Source organism: Tauraco erythrolophus, chromosome 26 (assembly GCF_009769465.1).
Source record: "Tauraco erythrolophus isolate bTauEry1 chromosome 26, bTauEry1.pri, whole genome shotgun sequence".
Classification (NCBI taxonomy): Eukaryota; Metazoa; Chordata; class Aves; order Musophagiformes; family Musophagidae; genus Tauraco; species Tauraco erythrolophus.
The window spans coordinates 7,497,314-7,516,901 of record NC_141490.1 but is presented as its reverse complement, the minus strand read 5'-3'; the positions used below and the strand labels follow the sequence as shown (position 1 = coordinate 7,516,901).

The 19,588-nt window shown below is 48.5% G+C and overlaps 1 protein-coding gene across 2 annotated transcripts in view; it reads right to left on the bottom strand.

Moving 5' to 3' along the window:
- Nucleotides 1-2,431: 2,431 nt before the first annotated feature.
- The window catches only part of CDON (cell adhesion associated, oncogene regulated), a 35,041-nt gene continuing 17,884 nt past the window's right edge, over nucleotides 2,432-19,588 (bottom strand). For both annotated transcript variants that reach the window (XM_086626911.1, XM_086626910.1), the window contains 8 exons: nucleotides 19,169-19,350; nucleotides 17,409-17,514; nucleotides 13,672-13,794; nucleotides 11,863-12,090; nucleotides 10,769-11,043; nucleotides 8,347-8,426; nucleotides 3,226-3,488; nucleotides 2,432-2,598 (listed from right to left, as the gene is read on the bottom strand). In XM_086626911.1, the coding sequence (XP_086483037.1) occupies nucleotides 2,432-2,598; nucleotides 3,226-3,488; nucleotides 8,347-8,426; nucleotides 10,769-11,043; nucleotides 11,863-12,090; nucleotides 13,672-13,794; nucleotides 17,409-17,514; nucleotides 19,169-19,350 (1,424 nt within the window). The remainder of the gene's footprint in view (nucleotides 2,599-3,225; nucleotides 3,489-8,346; nucleotides 8,427-10,768; nucleotides 11,044-11,862; nucleotides 12,091-13,671; nucleotides 13,795-17,408; nucleotides 17,515-19,168; nucleotides 19,351-19,588) is intronic.

Here is a 19,588-nt window from a genome sequence, read left to right as displayed (position 1 = left end):
TTTTCCACCCTCGTTTCACACCCCGGGACAGCAGCACCCACCTGTGCCGCATCCCACCCGTCCCTTCGCGTTAATAAACTGGGAAGGGTGGATGCGTCTCCCCTGCCTCGGCTCCGGCGATGCTGCTGAAGTCAAAACTCAGCAGCTGGAAAAATATCCGTGATCCAGATCCGGCACAAAAAATCTGGGGCTCGCGGCAAAAGGGTTTCACTTCTTTATGATATTTAAAAAAAATGCTTCGAGGGAGATGTGTGATTTTTCCTAGGGAAGGAAAAGCTTTTCTGATCCCAGAAAGTAGGGAGGACGGGATAAATCGTGCTAGAGCCGGGCGGTGAGAAAGGCGGGAGGCTTCGCCAGGAGCCTCGCGCCCAGTTTCGCCCAGTTTTAGGCACTGGGGAGAGGTCAGCGGGTTACAAAAAGCAGCGCGGCGCGGGGATGCGCCTGCCGGCACGCGGTGAAAACCCCTCGAGTTACTTCTGGAGCTAAAATCAATATTTAGGCTAAAATAAAATATTTTTCGCACCGATGGGAGGAAAAAAAACCCCAAAAACCAAGGGCTTGTGGCAGCTGCGGTCGGGGATGCTGTTCTGGGACCACACTGAGCTTTATGCCACACAGCCCTGGTGGGACGGGGAAGGGTCCTCGTCTTCACCCCAAATTCCCCCTTTTCAGGGCAAACTGCGGAATGTTAAAAATAGGGATGAGTGACCTTTTTTTCCCCCTCTGGAAAAGCAAGCGTGGAGGGAGGTGGGTTGCGAGGAAAGGGGCTCTGCCTTTCCTTGGTCCCAGTGGTGTGTGTGACAAAGAAGAGCATTCCTGGCCATTTTCTCCCGTGTTTGGTTAAAAACCTGCCAGCCCAGCGGCGAGCGATGAGAACCGACCTCACTTCGGTGTCCGTGGAGCATCAATCCCCACTCCTGGCATAAAGCAGCATCACCCTCCTCATAAAACCACCCCAAAAAAACCCCCAATAACACCCAAACCCTGCAAAAAACTGCATCATTTCAAAATATGTATCATTTAAAAAAAAAATTACAGCTTCTTAGGAAAATATAGGCTTTATACGACACAAAAATGATCAACAGGAGCACGTGCGGGGTCCGATGTAAGCCAGGTTGTTTAAAAATGGGGTGAAAATCCCAGCGTTTGGGGAAAACAAAGCAGCCAGGGGTAAAACCCAACCACTCCGTTGGAAAAGCCTTGGAGCAGGTGTCGTGAAGGGAAAAAAAAAAAAAAATCCAGCGAGGGTAAAGCCACGCTGCGAGGAGAAGATGGAGGAGGATGAGTGTTTAGGAGAGGAAGAGGAGGAAAATGAAGAGGGAGGAGAAGGGCTTTGCAGCGGCTCCGGGGTAGGCGGCAGTCGAAGCCTACGGGTCCAGGGTGCCGGGATGGAAGTTGCAGGTTCAAAGTTCAGCTCTGGTAGGGAGGACCCTAAAAGACAAAGGCAAAAAAATCAATATATTTCTAAATAATACAATAAAAGGGGAAAAAAGAAAAAATCCTGGAAAAACACTCGCTCGGCGAAAAAGGCGGCTGCGGGCACGTGTCGCCCTAATTGTAATTTCTGGGCTTATGCGCTCTCCATTTTTTTTTTTTTGGGGGGGGTGGGAGTGCTTCCTAAGCACCGGTTCGTTTTATTTCCCGATGAAATTTGGAAAAACCACCCCACAACCACCTCCGACCCCGCCGCCCACGGCGCGACCCCGGCACCACTTCCCGGTGGCAGGCGGGTTTCTCGCCGCGGGGCCACGGGAGCTGCTCCCACACCACTTCTTTCATTCCAGGCACCATTCCAGCCACGAATATTCCCCGAAATTGAGAAGTCACCGGCGCTGCCGAAGCGGATTTTGTCTTCTGGAAGCGGGAGGTTGGATTTTCCTCCGCGCTTCTGCGTTACGGATCCCCGAAAGACACAAAAGTGGCCAAACCGAGCTCCGCTTCCTCCAGCCGCGCCGGAGGGACTCAGCCAAAGTTCATTTTTCTTCTTTATTTTTCTTATTTACTCACCAGGTTCTTCCCGGAGAACCTGGAAGAGGCCGGGAAGCGATGGTGGAAAGGAGGCTCCGAGTACCGCGCCGGCAGCCATCGGATCAGACTCCGAGGAAGAGCTTCCCGCGCCGGGAACGCGCCACGGAAAACGCACTCCGTATTTCCCATCGTTGTTCTTTTATATTATTACAATTTTTTTTTTTTTTATATACACGTAACCAGGCTAGTTTCGCGGTGTGTGGTGGGGGGGGGGGGGGGGAAGGAATTTCCAGGCATAAATAATATAAAAAAAGGCAATTTTTAAACCCAAGATACATTCACACGACACTACTACAAAAAAATAAATAGTGACTCTCTCTGTTATAATTAACATCCCCCCATCACTCCCTCGGCGACTCGGCTGTGCAGTTACTGGCGCCAACTGGGGACAACGGGCACGTCCTCAGGTTTCCTGCAGCTGGAGCTGCCGAAGGTCCCCAGAACCGTTTAAGGCGACTCCGGATGAAGCCCATCCTGGTTTTTCCTTCCAGTCCTTCGGAACGGGCTGCAGAATAAGGGGACTCCAGCTCAAAACGTGGTTCGGTGTTTCCGAGTGGGCGCAGGCGTCGCCTGCAAAGCAAGAGCGGGGTGGGGTTGGTTGGTGCTTGGTGGGGTTTTTTTTGGAGTTTTATTTTTTAAGCAGATCATCTCCTCTTCCCGCTCGGTGGACCCACAAGCCCCAAAAATTCAGATTCATCAAAGTGGGTGATGCTCTTTCAGCTCAGGCTCATCCCCACCGTATCGGAGCGTCGGCTCTATCCGACGGCACCGCTACGGAATAGCTCACGCCGATTAGGTCAGCCCAGCTCCCAACTACAGTTCTGCGCCTCTTCCTGCCTACGGGATGCCTCCAGCTGCCTGCTCATTAGGGGAAAACTCCATTAAGGAAGAATTCCAGCATTTTTGGGAGACCACGGGTATGCTGTGGGTGCAGGCAACGGCGTGGCAACGTACATCAGCCGCAGCCTCGATACCCGGAGCGCGACCCAGCTCCGTCTGGAGGCAATCAGTCACGACAGCCACGGGCACACCTCGCGTCCACGATGGGGAAGGTGGAACGCTCAACCTTCCTCCAACAGCCAGGTCTTTTGTGGGCTTAATTACCAGCTTCACTGCAATAAATGAAGCGCCCTACAGCTGTCCTACAGAACGTTCCCGGCTTCAAAGCCGGGCGCCATCCTCTCCAGCACGCCTTACCGTCCCCGAAATCCGTGGAGAGCCGGTTCACGCCTTCTCGGCAGCAGGGATGCCGTGCGGAGGGCTGCTCCGCTTTCTCCTTGCCGTCCTCCTCCTCCTCCAGCCGGGCGCCGCACTCCGGGACGGTGGAGGCCAAGCACATGGCCACCATGATGTGGGGATTCAAAGGTTTCATCTCCAACCCGTCCTGCTGGTAAGGCGCCACGATGGGCACGACGGGGAGGGCGGTGCTGCCGAAAGTGCCGTTGGTTTTGGTGAAACACCTGCAGATGGGACACAAGCCCAAGTGGGGTTACTCAGAGCTGCTGCTTTCATAGAATCACAGAATGGTTTGGGTTGGAAGGGACCTCAAAGATCGAGTTCCAACCCCCCTGCCATAGGCAGGGACACCCTCCACTACACCAGGTTGCCCAAAGCCTCATCCAACCTGGCCTTGAACACCCCCAGGGATGGGGCAGCCACAACTTCTCTGGGCAATTTCCACCACTTATCCTGAGAAACGGCAATTTTTGAAGGACTTCACCACGTGTCACTCGCTGTAACAACAGTCAGACAGCTCGCCAGGGAAGTTTTACATACATTTTTGGATCAATCCTGACGTTAAGAAAAGGATCCAGCATTTTTGAATCCCAACAGACAGCGGAAAACATTTGAAACACGCGCTCGGTTACTCCCCCCATCGACTGCGACCCGGTGACCTGACTCGTGAGTCCATTTCTCCATCAAGGCAGCCCCATAAAACAGGTTTTCGCTGCCAAGAAAAAGAGCTCAAGTTTGAAAGCCAACCAGCAAACTTGAGCACCTTGGAAAATAAACACAGAGCGTTATCAGAGGGAACATGGATTAGAAAAATTGATGGAATATTACAAATATGAACCTCCCTCTGCTGTGTAGCTCGGATCGTGGCCCCGTAATACGTGCATAAGGCTGTGAAACTGAAGTCAAACTCCTAAATCAATCGTTATTTAACCTTTAAACAAAAAAGAGCTGGACCTTAGGAGACACACATACCACCATGGCAAGCAGGGAAAGCGCCGACGGTGCTCGGAGCCCCGGGAACAACGTGGCCTCAGCGAACTTTTACATAAGCAATTCCCACGTAAGAAAGCCCGAAACTCACACTTCAGTGTGGTTTTCCACAAAACCATAATTACCACGAAAATAAAAGGTCCGCTTGTACAGCTGCCATAAACTTGGGGAAACCACCCCCCAAAAACGCTCCGTGTTCCGCGGAACGGAGATGGAGCCGCAGATAAAAAGAAAAAAAGCATCGAAATAAGGATGGAGAGTGTTCAAACCCACAGCCAGAGATATTCCAAAACGCTCCCACGAAGGCTGAACAGGCTTCATGATGGTTTTTTTTTATATGGTGATAGGGATACGACTCAGAGGATTTATATTTTTTTGCTGCTAAAAATAAGTATAAAATTTAAATATAAATTTTAAATAAATATAAATATCCTAAATAGATCCGTCGGCTGTTCCGCTCACGGTGACAAGCCCAACACACCGTGCTATAGGTTACTGCTGGGATGCCACCATAAATAGAACTACAAAAACAAAATATAAAAGTGGATACCTGGGATCTGGCGGTTCAAGTGCTGGCTTGGCTCTTTTAGAGGGATTCTGGCCCAAAACTGAGCAGAGCTGATTGTTGTATTGCCAAAAGTGGGGGGAAAGATGGACTTTTGACGTCATCGGTGACAGGGTATCGGCCAGCAGAGCCTCAGCACCAAAGCACTAAACTCCAGATGGACTGACAACTGGGAGACGTGAAATCACTGGATTGAAACACTGGAAATCACAGTAAGGTCCTGCCAGCTCCTCGAAAACCACTTTTATTGCATGAAAAAGGTGGCAGCAACGCACAAACACATCACACCCCTGCGACAAGCTCGCTCGGAGCCTCAGTCAATGCTTTCACCTGTAAAACGCCATCAATAGTGCCAGGACTGAAAGAGCAACAAAACACCCACAAAAAACTTTCCAGAAGAGGAACTGGAGCGAGTTTCCCCTCTGGCAGATGCTTCACTGGCCAAGTCAAAACGCAGGACAAGGGGGATCCCTCCAGCAGCGGCGGTGCCGCCCCGGGAGCCCGCTCCCCTCCGGAACGCGGCGAGGACGGAGCAGCACCGACCTTCACTCTCCTATTTTGTCCTTCTGCTCCCATAACCGCCTCCAAAATGGTTATTCCAAGCACCAAAATACCACAGAAGCCACTGGAAGAAGCCACATGAAACACATCTGGTCTTCAAACAAATCCATTTATTAGTTTGCATTTCTTTCCGCAGAGGTTTTGACTACACTCGCTTATTATTAAAAAAAAATAATAATAATCTTAGAGGAACCCATTTAAAATGTTTGGTTTTGCATGTTTACGGGGGTTTCTTTTTTAAAGATACAGAGGCTGGTGTAGTTCCTTGTGTTACTGTACGGGCTTGAATGATGTTTCAAGACAGCAGTTCAGCTTTTTAAGCTTGAATAACCACGTTTTGATGGAAACTAGCCATTGGCATATCCAGAGCGGTGTGCACATGAACAGCCACGTAAAATCCCTGCTGCAGAAAACACATTTTCATAGATTTCATAGATTTCTAGGTTGGAAAAGACCTTAGAGATTGAGTCCAACCGTCCCTAATCCCCATTAAACCATATCCCTAAGTAGATCATCCACCCTTTTCTTAAACACATCCAGGGATGGAGACTCAACCACCTCCCTGGGCAGCCTGTTCCAGTGGCTGACAACCCTTTCAGAGAAGAAAGTTTCTATCAATTCAAATTTCAAAAGCAACCCTTACCAAACTGTCATCTGACTTTAAATCTAAATCACGGTGGTGTGGGGCTTTGAAGAGCTGGAAAACCAGACCAATACTGGTTTATTCGGAATGTATATTTCAGATTTCTGATCAGAATACGGCCAATTTGCTGGAAAAACGTAAATTCCTCCGCAACCAACCGGTATCTAGAAAGTTTTAGTGCAAAAGCACCAGAGGAGGGGGAAAAAAAAAAATAAATCAGTTCTCAATCCTCACGTAACAAGCGCAAACCACGCTCGTCTCACCGGCTTTGTCCACGCCAGCAAAGCGGGTATCCGGGTTTCAGCAGCTCCCAGCCCTGGCACGGCTCCACGAGCCGTTCCGAGAGCATCGAGTGCTAATTTCAACAGAAGACCGAGGGATTTCACCCTCGTAATAATCAAACCTGCTCCGTGACGCCGGTTGCTGAGCGCAGCCCTGGCAGGCGGCTCGGAAACACGCTCGAACCTTTCGGATCCGTTTGCACGCGGTCGCGGGTCAACCTGCAGCAGCTCCGGGCGTTCCGTGGCAACGGGCTCGGTTTGGAACGTGGAACGCGCCAGAACCTTTCAGAACCTGAAAGGCTCAGGAGCTGGAGACCATCGCCCCTGCCGGAGGCGTTTCCGCTCGATCCTGCCTTCCTCTGTCCCCTCGCAGGGGCTCTGCGGAGGGAATCGCCTGGTTTTGCTACGGGAGGTGTGATGATGCCAGGGTGGGACACGGCTCGGGTCCCCTCCGTGCCAACGAGACCAGATGGAGGGGACAGCCCACACCTGCACAAAGACGGGGGAAAACGACTCCGGCTCCGAATTCCCGCTTGCCAAAAACCTACTGACTTGACCCAGGCCTTTCTCCTCCTCCTCCTCACCCCGGCCATTCACCCAGCTCCCTGGCCCCTGGGGTAATATTCAGGCACGTCCCAGGTCCTCCCCATTCCCCTCTCCCATGTCCTCCCTCCATTCCCCCGGCACCGGGAAGGGAACGGAGCAGTCCCGGCTGCGCAGCTCTTCTGCCAAACGGAGGTTAATGGTCCCCTCTGGGGTAAGACAGCTGTAAAGGACAACTTGTTTCTCTATCAAGCAGTCAAATATAGAATGGGGATGTGAAAATTCCAAGTTCAGACCCTGCTGATGACCCATCTGGGAGGAACAGTACAGTTGCAGAGGACGGAACCCATTCTCCCTGCTTTCCGAATTAAAAAAAGAGCAATTAAAAATTTAGATACGCTTGGAACTGGAAAGCGAGCTCTTAATTACGGCGTAACACATGCAGCATGTTCCAAATTACAGCCAGTCGTGCACATCTTGGTGACTGCTGCCACACAGCCTGCCCTGAAAACAGACAATTGGCTTGTAAGGAAATGAGCTCGCTCTCCCCGGAGACCAGCCGCGACACCGGTCCAGACAAAGTGCACCCAGCTCCACCTGCGAGTGGCAGCCCGTCTCCATCACACGAATCTTTTTGGAGGGAGGAAGAGGTTAAAGCCCACTGCATTTTCAAAAGTAAGCCCACGAAAATAAAGCAAACAGGTTTTCTGCATTCAACAACAGCTTAATTTCAACTCAGCCTTCTCCAGATGGGCACCTAAAGGCAGCTGGCAATTTTAATAAGACAAAAAACTCCGAGTATGATTGAAAAAATCCAGAATTTACCAGTCAGAGCAGTCCAGCACGTCTGACATTCAAGCCCTACTTTTAATCATTAAAATAACCAGGGATTCAGTTAGACCCCTGGAAAGATGTTCTTTAAAACTTCCAAAAGTTAAAAACCTAATAAAAATCCAGACTCCCAGCTACAACGCAGAAGGCAGATTTTTTTCCCTTGTTCTACACAAGAATTCTTTTTCTCACGCAACAAATCTATCCCACACTGGCAGGGACTGCTCCCGAAGGCCTGAGGAACCCCAAATCCCGTGTTTTACACGGAACGGCGCCGCGACGGCAAAGCTGCGACTCCAGCCCGTCGGTGTCCTTAGGAGAACGGCAGGAAATGCAAAATACAGACCAATGAAATCCTGCTTGACAAACTCCATATGGAATGATTCTGTTATCTCGAAACTGAAGAAAACACAGGAAGTAAGGTTTAAAAAAAAAAAAAATAGAATATCCTATGCCCAACCTGCCCCCCTTCCCAGAGAGCATCAGCTGAATGTGTTGGGCAAAGCGAGTGCCGGGGGTTGAATAACTTGTTTTATTCCATCTCACAATCACCAACTGCTTCTCCTACCCCGACATGGAGCTCTTCCCGACTCTCCTTCGGGACTCGAGCTCTCCGCTTCCGTTGGCTGGCCGAAGGTCCTGCCTTCCTGCCCGTTTTTCCCCCTCACCTGTTGTTATTCCGACAATTTCGGCAACTGATGCACTCCGAGGGGTCGGCCTGCGGCACCGCTGCGTACACCCCGCCGCCCTGCAGCGGGAAAGACGAGTTCAGGGAAGAAAAAGAAATCAGTGGCTTTTCCAAAAAGACAAGAGCCAGGCACCGAGGAGGCACTTTGGCTCCTGCTTGTGCCCCTCGCTGCGCTTCCCAACTCCCATCACCTTATCGATCCCCGGATCCGCGCTCCGGGGCAACACTGGGCTATTATCCGCAGTCGAGCGGAGGGGTTTTTTTGCCAGGGAAAAAGTAAATAACTGCAGCTTAGACAAGTATGTGGTCATTTCCCTGGTCTGTTTTCAGCTTCATACGCTCAGGTTTGATTTAATAAACACGCTGTAAATATGTTTATTTTTAAGGCTGACGACAGACATGAAAGCAAATGGCTGTTCGTTAGCAAAACCGTGCCCGGCCGAGCAGAGCCGGTATTAAATTTGGAGGGCTGATGTCACAACACAAACCCATCCCACTTTCCTGTAATTACTCCGATTAGATCAGTTTACTTCGCTCCACCGATTTTTTGAACCATTTCGTATTTTTACAGATGGGGTAACTCCTTAGCCAGCAACGACTCTGGGTGAGAGGGATTTGGTGCTGTTAGTTTTGGCTGAAGGGACCATTACAAGCCAGTAAAAATGCCCAGATTAACACATACCTCATTGTTAAAGACTGGGCGGACACTGGGGCACGGGGCTGCGGAGCCAGGCTACCACGCGGCGTTCCGGAGGGGAGCCAGTTTGGGAAAAGTCAGTTTGGGAAAGCTCACCTGGTTTTTGAGATTTCGACATTTTTTGAGATTTCCTAACAATCCCTGTCTCTGCAGAAGCAGGGCTCATCCTTAAGTTTTTGAGGCTGCTCAGTGCGATGAGGAAATGCCTGATTAGCCCTGATTGCCATCCTGGCCAGTTTGCTCTCTTCCTAATTCAGTCCAATCAAGGGAACAATAAAGAGAGCCCTAACGAGGATGAGAACATCCTGTTGCTCTGCGTGCCAGTCCCCGTCCTTCTACCTGGGGAGGGATTGTGTGACTCAAAACTTCCAACAACGTGGAGCGGGGAAAAGAAAAAAACTCCACGCGACAGCGGCGTTGCACGTCCCGGCTCGCGGCACGGAGGAGCTCCAAGGATGGAGACTTGCGCCACCATTTCCTTCTTTTCCCCAAAAAAAAGAAAAATAGGAGGGATGAAACATTAACACAAGCCCTTGGGCTTTCTTGAGCGCTGCGAAAATCTTCCCCTCGTGAGAGCTTGTGCAGCTGGAGGTGTTGGGAGAGTTTCACCCACCGGGAGGTTGGACGGGTCCAAAAAACATGTTTTGGGGCCTGGGTGCTCTTGAAAGCAACCAAAAAGAAAAAGAAACCAACTTCTGGCTACAGGAGCAGCCCAAAGACACAATCAGGTGAAGAACCACCGGGTCTGGGCTCAAAGCTGGAGGTAACTGAAGTGGCAACTACTGTGCAAGTGCTAATTTGTTGTTCAATAAACCCAAGTGCTTGTGTTCAATTACTAACACAAACAATAGCCCCATATTTTATTTTTTTTTTTTCTCCAGCAACAGCATGGGTTATTCAGACTTTTTGAACTTTTTCTTTCAGTTTTCCTGGGCAATGTTCACAGTTTTGAGTAAGTTTAGCAAGTCTGAATGCAAGCCATCTGTTTCCATAGACAATAATGAAATCATTATTCTCTCTTGGAAACGGGACACATTTCAGCAAATGAAGTATTTTTCCACAGCACACGAAGGCTGGATCACAGACTTCAATTAGTTTTTCATTTTATTTTTAAATTTCAAACCTAAAAATGAGCCTGTCTCAGCAGTCACAAACAAGGGACTGAAAAAAAAAAATATAAAATAAAAGGCAGCGTTACTACGTTGCTGCATTTTGAGATGTATGGGGCATTTCATTTTATGGAACCTCCTGCTCCATTCGTGCTTTGCCATAATTAATAGCATTGCTTGGAGTTACAGATCTGAAACAGGTGGGGGAAAAACGGGTGATCCATAAAGCTGCAGAATAAGCAGCTATAATTAAATCTATTTAACTTGAAGATTGAGAAATACCATATGTACAACGAAAGGATCTCAGCCCAGCGCTGAAGCGTTCTCAGAGCTTACATGCTGTTAGGAGGAGGAGGGTAGAGGCAGATTTCCCAGAGTAAGTGGAATTCTTGCTGTCATCTGATATTCTCCAACGAAAACCATGATGTTTGTATCAGCAATATCAGCCCAGTTGCTTCCTCTGGGATAAGTAATTTAGTGGAACTGGCTGTTATCAATGGATGAGTATCTCCCCCACCCGAATTAAATCTGCCTCTACCACCTCTGAGCAAATCCCAAGGTCTAGGCTGAGCCTCCCACCCGCTGTAAGGGCTTACGTTCACAAGATGGTGGGGATGTTCGTAGTCCACGTGCGTCCTGGACAGGGAGTTGGTGTGTCCTGGGTACAGCCCAGCTCCTCCGTTCATGATCCCATTAACTCCATTAGCCACTTTATGATGGGCGTGCGGACAGCCGTTGCCCAGGCCGCCGTTGCTGAGGAAGTTTCCGTGGATGCTGCCGTTGACTCGGCTGGTGCCAGGTAAGGTGGCATACTCGATCAACTGCCCGGAGAGATCTGCCCCTTGATAGAGATAGCCAGGAGGGTCGTATTCTGCAAGAGACGTTACGACCGAATTGTTGCCACGTGAGAAGTCGAACGAGCGTCTCTCAGAAACAAAAGAAACTTCTTTTCTCTTTCTACAGCTTTTGCAAATTAACCGTAATAATCAAGTGCTTGGTACACAAAAGTAGAAATGGAAAACAGCCACGTCCTGGAGAACAGACCAGGAACGTTGAGGCCCTGAGCAACCTGATCTAGTTGGAGATATCCCTGTTCCTTGCAGGGGGGTTGGACTAGATGACCTTTGAAGGTCCCTTCCAGCCCTGACCATTCTATGATACTACAACGTTGGTCTGAGAGGACTCAGCTGACGTCAGTCACTGCGAAGAGCATCCTAAAAACGGGCCGTTCAGTATAATCCATAGACCCTCTGCTATCTGCAACAAACTACTTCCAGAAAACATGTCTGGAATACGTGGAGACACTATCTTATCTGGCAAGGAGCTGTGTTTCATTTCTCTCTGTCAGAGAGGAAGGACACCTAAAAATAACCGCAGGCTGCGCAAAGAGCAAGGCTGATGCACGCCTTACGAGCAGAAAGGGCCAGATTCTGTTGGCACAGAGCCACCGTTTGGTGGGCACCGCTGGGTGAAACCGCTGCAAAATGGTACAGCGACGCAGCACCCACGCAAAGCCATGGAGACACTGCTGCCCTCAACACAAACCTTCACCTAGAAAGTACAAGTCTCCAAACAAAAGCCAGTTGGCTCCCAACAGGAAACCACTTCCCACTCATAAAATGCAATATGAACGTTCCTAATCTTCCTCTGATAACATTTTCCTCCGGGAAGGACAGCAGGAACGACTCACTCTGCATGGCGTTCTGCTGACGGTTCTTCCACAGGCACATGGCGATGAAAGCGATGAGAATGAGGACCATGACTCCCAGCACGCAGCCCACGATCAGGTACAGCATGTCGCTGCTCCGAACGGGGCCGCTGGAAGGCCCAGCTCCGCTTCCCCCCGCCCGGTCCGGGGCGTTCGGCGGCGTGCTCAGGTCCTTCGCCGGGTACTCGGATGCTCCCGGCGTGCGTTTCACTGGACGAAACGAGAGACGAGTAGGCGCCGCGTTCGCCGAAGGCATTTTCTAAACGCGTTCTCGCATCAGGCCCTGAGCAACCTGATCTAGTTGGAGATGTCCCTGTTCCTTGCAGGGGGGTTGGACCAGATGACCTTTGAAGGTCCCTTCCAGCCCTGACCATTCTATGATTCTATTATGAAGTGAAAATTATGACAGCTGAGGTAGACTCCTAATGCCTCCAAGAGAAAGCTTCCAAGTCAATACTAAAACCTACAACGAGAAGGCCAACTACTATTGGGTAATAACTATTTGCCTTGGAAAATGGTTATTATCCAGCTTGCTAACCCTCTCATTGAGGTCGCTCGAAACTTTTAACAAGCAACTCGACGCACGCACGGCCAGAACTGCACTGACTCCCAACTTGAAAGAGCGCAAATCTTTCCACTTCTGAGGTCGGGAAAAACCACAACACGCATTTCCATCGCCTGACCGCTGCCAGACGACCTACTTTTATCTGATGTGAACCCTGCTAACCCCGTTCTCCAAACTGGACTATTTAAGACACTGAGCCGAACAGAAAAATCACTGAAAACGAGATGCCAGTTTAACCCAGGAATTAAATTTACATTCGTTTTCGGCACACCACAGCTCAGATTCGTTCCATTTGACACTAAAAACCCAAAAGAGGTGACTGGCTTTGGAGCAAAGCTGGTCAGAGAGACACAAGCACCTCCATGCAGGTAAGTCAGATAAGCTGGATCACTCCCATGAGCCTGGAGGAGATGCGTTTTAAGGAAGAGGCAGTATGAACGACAGATTGCGTCTTGCCAATTTTAAAATTGGGGAAAAAAGTTATATTCCTTGTAGGAGGAAGGCCAAACATGCACACAGCCTGAAACCCTGCAGCTCCTAGCCCTTCTTTCAAAGGCTTTGCTACTAACTTAGCTAAATTTTGATGGTTCCGCTCCTAGAGGGCTTTTTTTTTTCTTTTTAAAAAACATTTTTTCATAGCACTGCATTTGAAGTTTACTGTCTGCCTTTTCCCTTTACAACCTTACTTGGTTTTAGAGATTAAAGGAGACAGGAATTCTTTGCAAAAATAAATGTGACTGCCATATCTGACACTTCCAGAGAACAGTGCAAACTTTGTGCCAGAGGCATGCAGGATTAGTGATGGAGGCAGCCAACACAACCATCAATTGCTGCGGTCTGCACTTATACAACGTGTCACAGAGCCCCGAAGACAGAAAACAGACGTACAAATCAATTCTGTCATCTTCAAGAGCGCAGTTGTCTCCTAAGGAGAGGCTATCAGCATGGAAAAAAAAAAGGAAAAAAAACCCCAATCCAGAACAATACTATCTCTTAGGTCTGGCAAATCTGCAGAGCTTCGCTAAGAGCCTTTCTCAGGAGTGCAACAGATCAGTTCCCATATGTTCAAAACAATCCCAGCTTCGGAAGACAAAACAATCCTCCAAAACATTCCGGAAAATTAGGGCCTTCCTCGCAGCTGACTTTCTCACTGAAAAAAAAAAAAATAAAAAATTCCCCCAAAATTCCACCCGGCGGACGTTTCCCGCAGCTGCTGCCGCGCTCACCTTTGGTTTCGCAGATCATCACGTTGCTGTACTCGCTCTCGCCGCCTTCGTTGTAGCACTGCATCTTGATGTCGTACGACGTTTCTGGCTGCAGGTGGCTTATCAAGTGCCACTGCTTCGTGCCTGGAGAGAGAGGGGGAAAAAATAAAAAATAAAAAAAAAATAGATATATCTCTCAACTGACTTATCTGAAATCGTAAGATTCGCGTTGTCTTGCGAAACAGATTCTTAGAAGCACCCGTTGATGAATAAAAGTGGGGTTTTAGATTCTTAGAAGCATCTGTGGATGAATAAAAGTGGGGTTTTAGATTCTTAGAAGCATCTGTTGATGAATAAAAGTGGTTTTTTTCAGTATTTTCAACTGATTTTTAAAAAAATAGCTTTCTCCACGAAGCCCAGAAGTCGCTACACCCAAAAAAAAGAGACATCTGAATTTCCAAATGCAGTTCTGTGCATCTTAACCGTGAAACTGCTGGCGGGATGGGTCATGCCAGCTCTTTACAACACGCGGGGCAAACAAACCAAGGGAAAACCGGCAAAGACAACGGATTAAATTTGGGACAAGGGGAAAAACCTCACTGTGATAAGCCCCTCTCCCAGGGACGCGAGGCACTGCCCGAAGCCGCTCGTTTTCCGCAGGAAGGATCCATCTGGGATGCCCGACTCAGCCGAAACCGCAAACAATCGACCGTGCGTTTTATTAAACGTGGTAGGAAGCCAAGCCGGGCGGCGAGGCGGCCGCTCGCGCTGCCTGCCCCTGCGGAGACGGGTCCCCAGCCAAGCCATCCTCCCTAATAGGATGGTTTTGTCATCTCTGGCTCCTGGCCAGCCTTTCATTTAGACACCCTCCTGAAGTACTGAGTACTTCCATATAAATCACTCTCAGTTTCTACTTTCACGGGCTTGTGACAAATTTTAATAAACAGCCACCCTTTCTTTTTTTTTTTTTTACCTCCCCCCCTTTTTTTTTTTTTTTTTAAGAGAGTTTAATTAACTGTTTGAGCGCTCTTAATCCTTCTTGGAAAAATACCACCTTGAACTGTTTCCACTGTTTCTAAGAAACTGTCATACCACCTACTGATTTAAGTATTAATAAAAAAAAAAAAAAATCAAGCCTGCTCGGCTGGCGGGGGGCTGTCACCGGGACTCTGTTCCAACTTCGGGATCCAAGCCCAGGTGCAGGTACCCCTGCCCAGCCAAAAAGGGGCAGGGGGTACCCAGGAGAACCCCATCTCTGTTCGACGGCACACACCGCACGGTCCAAGCTCCGTCCCTGGCACGCCGGGCGTCCCGAGTGAGGGCAGCCAGCCTGAAGCTGGAATCAGCCTTTCCCTAAATGGCACGTTTTCCCAAGATTCATACTCGGTTTTCCCGGCGCCCCCACCCCCAAGCATTCCTTTCAGTAATTACTACACCAGGTTTTAGGTTTCCGCTTCAAACCATTAGTGGGACTGGAATCAGCACAGGCACTTTAACTGTCCTCTCCGTGCACCATTAGCAAGGAAAAACATTTAAACAACTGACATCAGACTGCATTTACATTTAAAATTCAATCTCCAGGACCCTCGAAAGAGAGAAAATTCAGACCATCCACTGATTTTGCTTCGCTTTTGCTAAAAGTTGCTGAGAGATACGCCGGAGCCATCCGAGTGGAGCTTTTCGCTTGTTTTTTTTCCTTTAAATAAAATCTGATTTTGCCTGTAGCGGCATTCACAAGGGGGGGAAAAAAAAAGTTTTCTGCAGAGTTTTGAATGTCTCGAAAGACAAGACTTAACAGGAAACAGTAAGGAAAGCCTACGGCAAGTACTTAGCTAATACAGGCATCACAACACTTTTTCCACAACTCACGCAGTCATTTCAAGATAAAATTCCCTGTCAAAAAACAGACAGATTAATTCAAAGGTAACTGAGGGGAAAAAACAGCGAGGAACAAGTGATTTATGGCAAAAATACCTTAAGTCACGTGTTTCTCTACATATTTCACATCAAATACTTCCAATCACACTTTAATTGAAAATAGCTCTTTTTTTTTTTTTTTTTCCCTCCCCCCACGAAAAGCTAATTTAGGGGAGCACAGTAAAGAAAAAGTTTTAAGTTTCAATATTTCCAGCACACAGAGTTTCTGTTCCAGGCTCTGGCAGAGCAGAGCAGCTCCTGATGGTTTCAGCCTGCCACAAAGGGCTCGATGCACACACGTACTCCCGCGGAAAAAATTCCCAAACAGCACAACGGAGCCCACTTGGACAACCAACTGCTTCGGTGCAACATTAACAAACACACAGGTTCTGCCTACAAAGGCTAAAACACATCTGCAGGTGAAGGTGCAGAGTGTGTAAGCAGCTTTAAAGCAACCCTCCGAGCCGAAACTCTGCATCTTCCACAGCTTTAGAGTGTGCAAGAGCCAAAACTGCATCTTTCACAGCTTTAGAGTGTGCAAGAGCCGAAATTCTGCATCTTTCACAGCTTTAGAGCGTGCAAGAGCCAAAACTCTGCATCTTCCACAGCTTTAGAGTGTGCAAGAACCAAAACTCTGCATCTTCCACAGCTTTAGAGTGTGCAAGAGGCAAAACTCTGCATCTTCCACAGCTTTAGAGTGTGCAAGAGCTGAAATTCTGCATCTTCCACAGCTTTAGAGCGTGCAAGAGCCAAAACTCTGCATCTTCCACAGCTTTAGAGTGTGCAAGAGCTGAAATTCTGCATCTTCCACAGCTTTAGAGCGTGCAAGAGCCAAAACTCTGCATCTTCCACAGCTTTAGAGCGTGCAAGAACCAAAACTCTGCATCTTCCACAGCTTTAGAGCGTGCAAGAGCCAAAACTCTGCATCTTCCACAGCTTTAGAGCGTGCAAGAACCAAAACTCTGCATCTTCCACAGCTTTAGAGTGTGCAAGAGCTTATGTTGCGCATCGCAGTGCTCCACGGAGTATTGTCTAGCAGGGGAAAGTTTTCAAAATAAAGGCCTGTTCCTCCTGTAACTGAAATAAATGAGGGGAAAAAATAATTAACGTCATTGGCGCAGAATGAGATCACTACGTTTACTCAGCCCAAGCAGTAAGGACATGAAGTAAAATATTTTTAAAAGGGTTTTCCACTTCTGGACTAATACAGACATTATCTAATGACTTCTTCCAGGAAAACGATGATCTAATACGTGCAGGAAAAAAAAAAATAAATATATCTATAACCTGATCAAAAGGCAAAACGAAGCACAAACATACCTGCACTTACAGCGTCCTACAGCACTTGAGGCTAAAAGTAACTTCCTTATAGCAGGATAAGCAATTAAGAAAGGTAAAAGGAGAGAAGGGTAATTACACACAAGGTGCTGCCTGGCTTCGAAAATCCGTGCTGGGGTGAATCCTTGGAAAAGCCAGCTCGTTATTAGCACAGCCTGGGTTAAGCCTCCTTTACGCCGCTTTCTCTTTATTCAACTACTCCCAGCTAAACCAGTTTAAACAGATCAGCATTAAGGGTTTGCAGCAGTGTAACAAGCCAAACTCCAACCCAGCGTTGCGTTCTCCAGTTCCCAAGTAGAAAGGGGCTTCAGGAGGAAGAAACAAGTTCATGTGTGGGCAGAACTTGATGTTATGTAGTTGAGATAGTGACTTCTGTGAAATATATCATAAGGCTTAGTTTGGGAAAAGCGGTTTAGATTTCATATAAACACAGCCAACACGGCTACATGATGTTTTTCCCCACGGAGCAGTGGGGGAACACGCATGCGTACCCCGCGCCGTACCTTCCACGACATCCCTCTTGTAGTCGCTGTCGTTGTCGCTGTCCGTGGGCCGATAATAGATATAAAATCCTTGGATGGGCGTGTTGTTGTTGCTGGATGTAATGTACTAAGGAGAGAATTTCAAAAGACTGCGTTAGAGAAGAACAATTTTAATCGAGTCCTGCTGAAACGTCGTCACTGAACATCTCATCACCTTGAAATATGTGTGGGTTTGGTTGGTTTTTTGTGGTTTGGGGTTTTTTTTTTTTAATAAGGTTGTGCAAACAAGGCGTAGGGGGAGGTTTGCACAGGAGCCACAACACAAAAGAGGATTATCAATTGCTGTTGGCGTGCAGACACAGCTAAGATGAGCACCATGCCAGGGGTTCCCACGGGGCTGCAGGAGAACTCCCTGCCACTGAACTCCTCGGACCAGTGGAAAAACGGGAGGGTAGCACTGGGACAAGAGACTGAGCTGGGGACGACGCTTTCCTCCCACCTGACTTCCCGAACCGTCAATCAGGCTTTGACCATGAACGGCCCGAAAATTTTCCATCATTAATGGAAATGGGAAAGCTAAGACCACTTTCACTTCGGAAAGAGTTAAGTGAAATTCAGCTTGAGAATATTTTACGTCAAGTTATGCAGCCTCCTGAGGAACAAGAGGTTATTTTAAGTTTATTATCCTTAACATCTCTTAAGGCTGAGCTAGCAGAGCAAACTAACACCGGGAACTCTACCCGTTAAATCCTCCAAAGTACACCAGGGGGTTAGATTTCAAAACAAGAGCGAAGAATTTCTGCGGGTTCCAATAAGGACTTTAAAGTACTTGTTTACAAAAGACGAGGTAGCAGGGGAAAGGAAAACGTTTCTCTAAGATGAAACCTTGACTGGACCACGAGGGAAGACGGCGGGTTTCAAACGCGGCGCCCGCTTCCAGCCACCACAGCCCCGGATTGACAAAGGCAGCAGGAATTGCAGGGCACGAAGCCAAGCGGCTCGCGACTCGCGGCACGAACAGCGGTTTGGACAGAGTTAAGCCCGTTGGTGCCTCTTGATGCATCTGTGCCAAAGCAGGTGGGCTCACTGGAGCTGCCAGGCGGGCTCACATCTGGCGTAACCCGAGGAGGTGGTGCCCGGCATCCCCAGGGAGCTGGAAGGGGAGGGTGAGGAGGAGGAAGGCTGGGAGACAGCGCAACAGGGAGCAAACAACCACTCAGGGCTGTCATGGGGGAGGTAAAAAGGGTTTGGGAATGGGGGGCTAAGGGCATGAGAGGCATATGGCCCACTGAAGTCACCCAATCCGACCATACAAGCGTACAAATACTTGAGAAAAGATGGTGGGGAGGTAGGGGAAGGGCTCTTTACATTAGTGATGGGTGATAGAACAAGAGGAAATGGGCATAAGCTTAGTCAGGGGAGATTCAGGTTGGATGTTAGGAAGTATTTCTTCTCTGAAAGGGTTGTCAGCTGAATAGGCTGCCCAGGGAGGTGGCTGAGTCCCCATCCCTGGATGTGCTTAAGAATAGGGTGGATGATCTACTTAGGGATATGGTTTAATGGGGATTAGGGATGGTTGGACTCGATGATCTCTAAGGTCTTTTCCAATCTAGAAATCTATGAAGTATCTTAGTTTTCTAGAAAAAAGATCGTCTCCAAGTGCCGGGGGAGGAAACCACCACTCCCTACTCTGCAATCAGCTCTCAATCCTCGACTTTTTAAGAGCCAAAGCAGTAAAAATTGGCCTGGGACTGTGAGAGGAGAGAGACAATGGTACCTACCGTCCACTTCAACATGATCTGAGTGTCACTGATGGCTTCGGTGTAGGCGATGTGAGGTCCCGTGATGGGGCGGTTGGAGAACCGGCTGGTAAATCCGGCCACTTGGTACGGGCGAGACGCGGCGCTGCGCGGGCTCTCCCCGTAATTGTTCACAGCAATCACACGGAACCTATACATCTCTCCTTTTAAGGGAAAAAGTGAAAGAAAGAAGACGTTGTAGCAAAACAAGCACTAGAAACAGGATTCGAGGAGAGACTAAACAGATTAGGAAGTACTTTTTGCGCAACGTTCAATTAGGGAAAAGAAAAAAAAAAAAAGTAGGACTCATTGCCACAGACTAATGTGGACATCAGAAATGTAAACAGCTTCTGAAAGCTATTAGGGAAAGTCACTCAAGAAAAATCCAAGGGCTATTTGTTA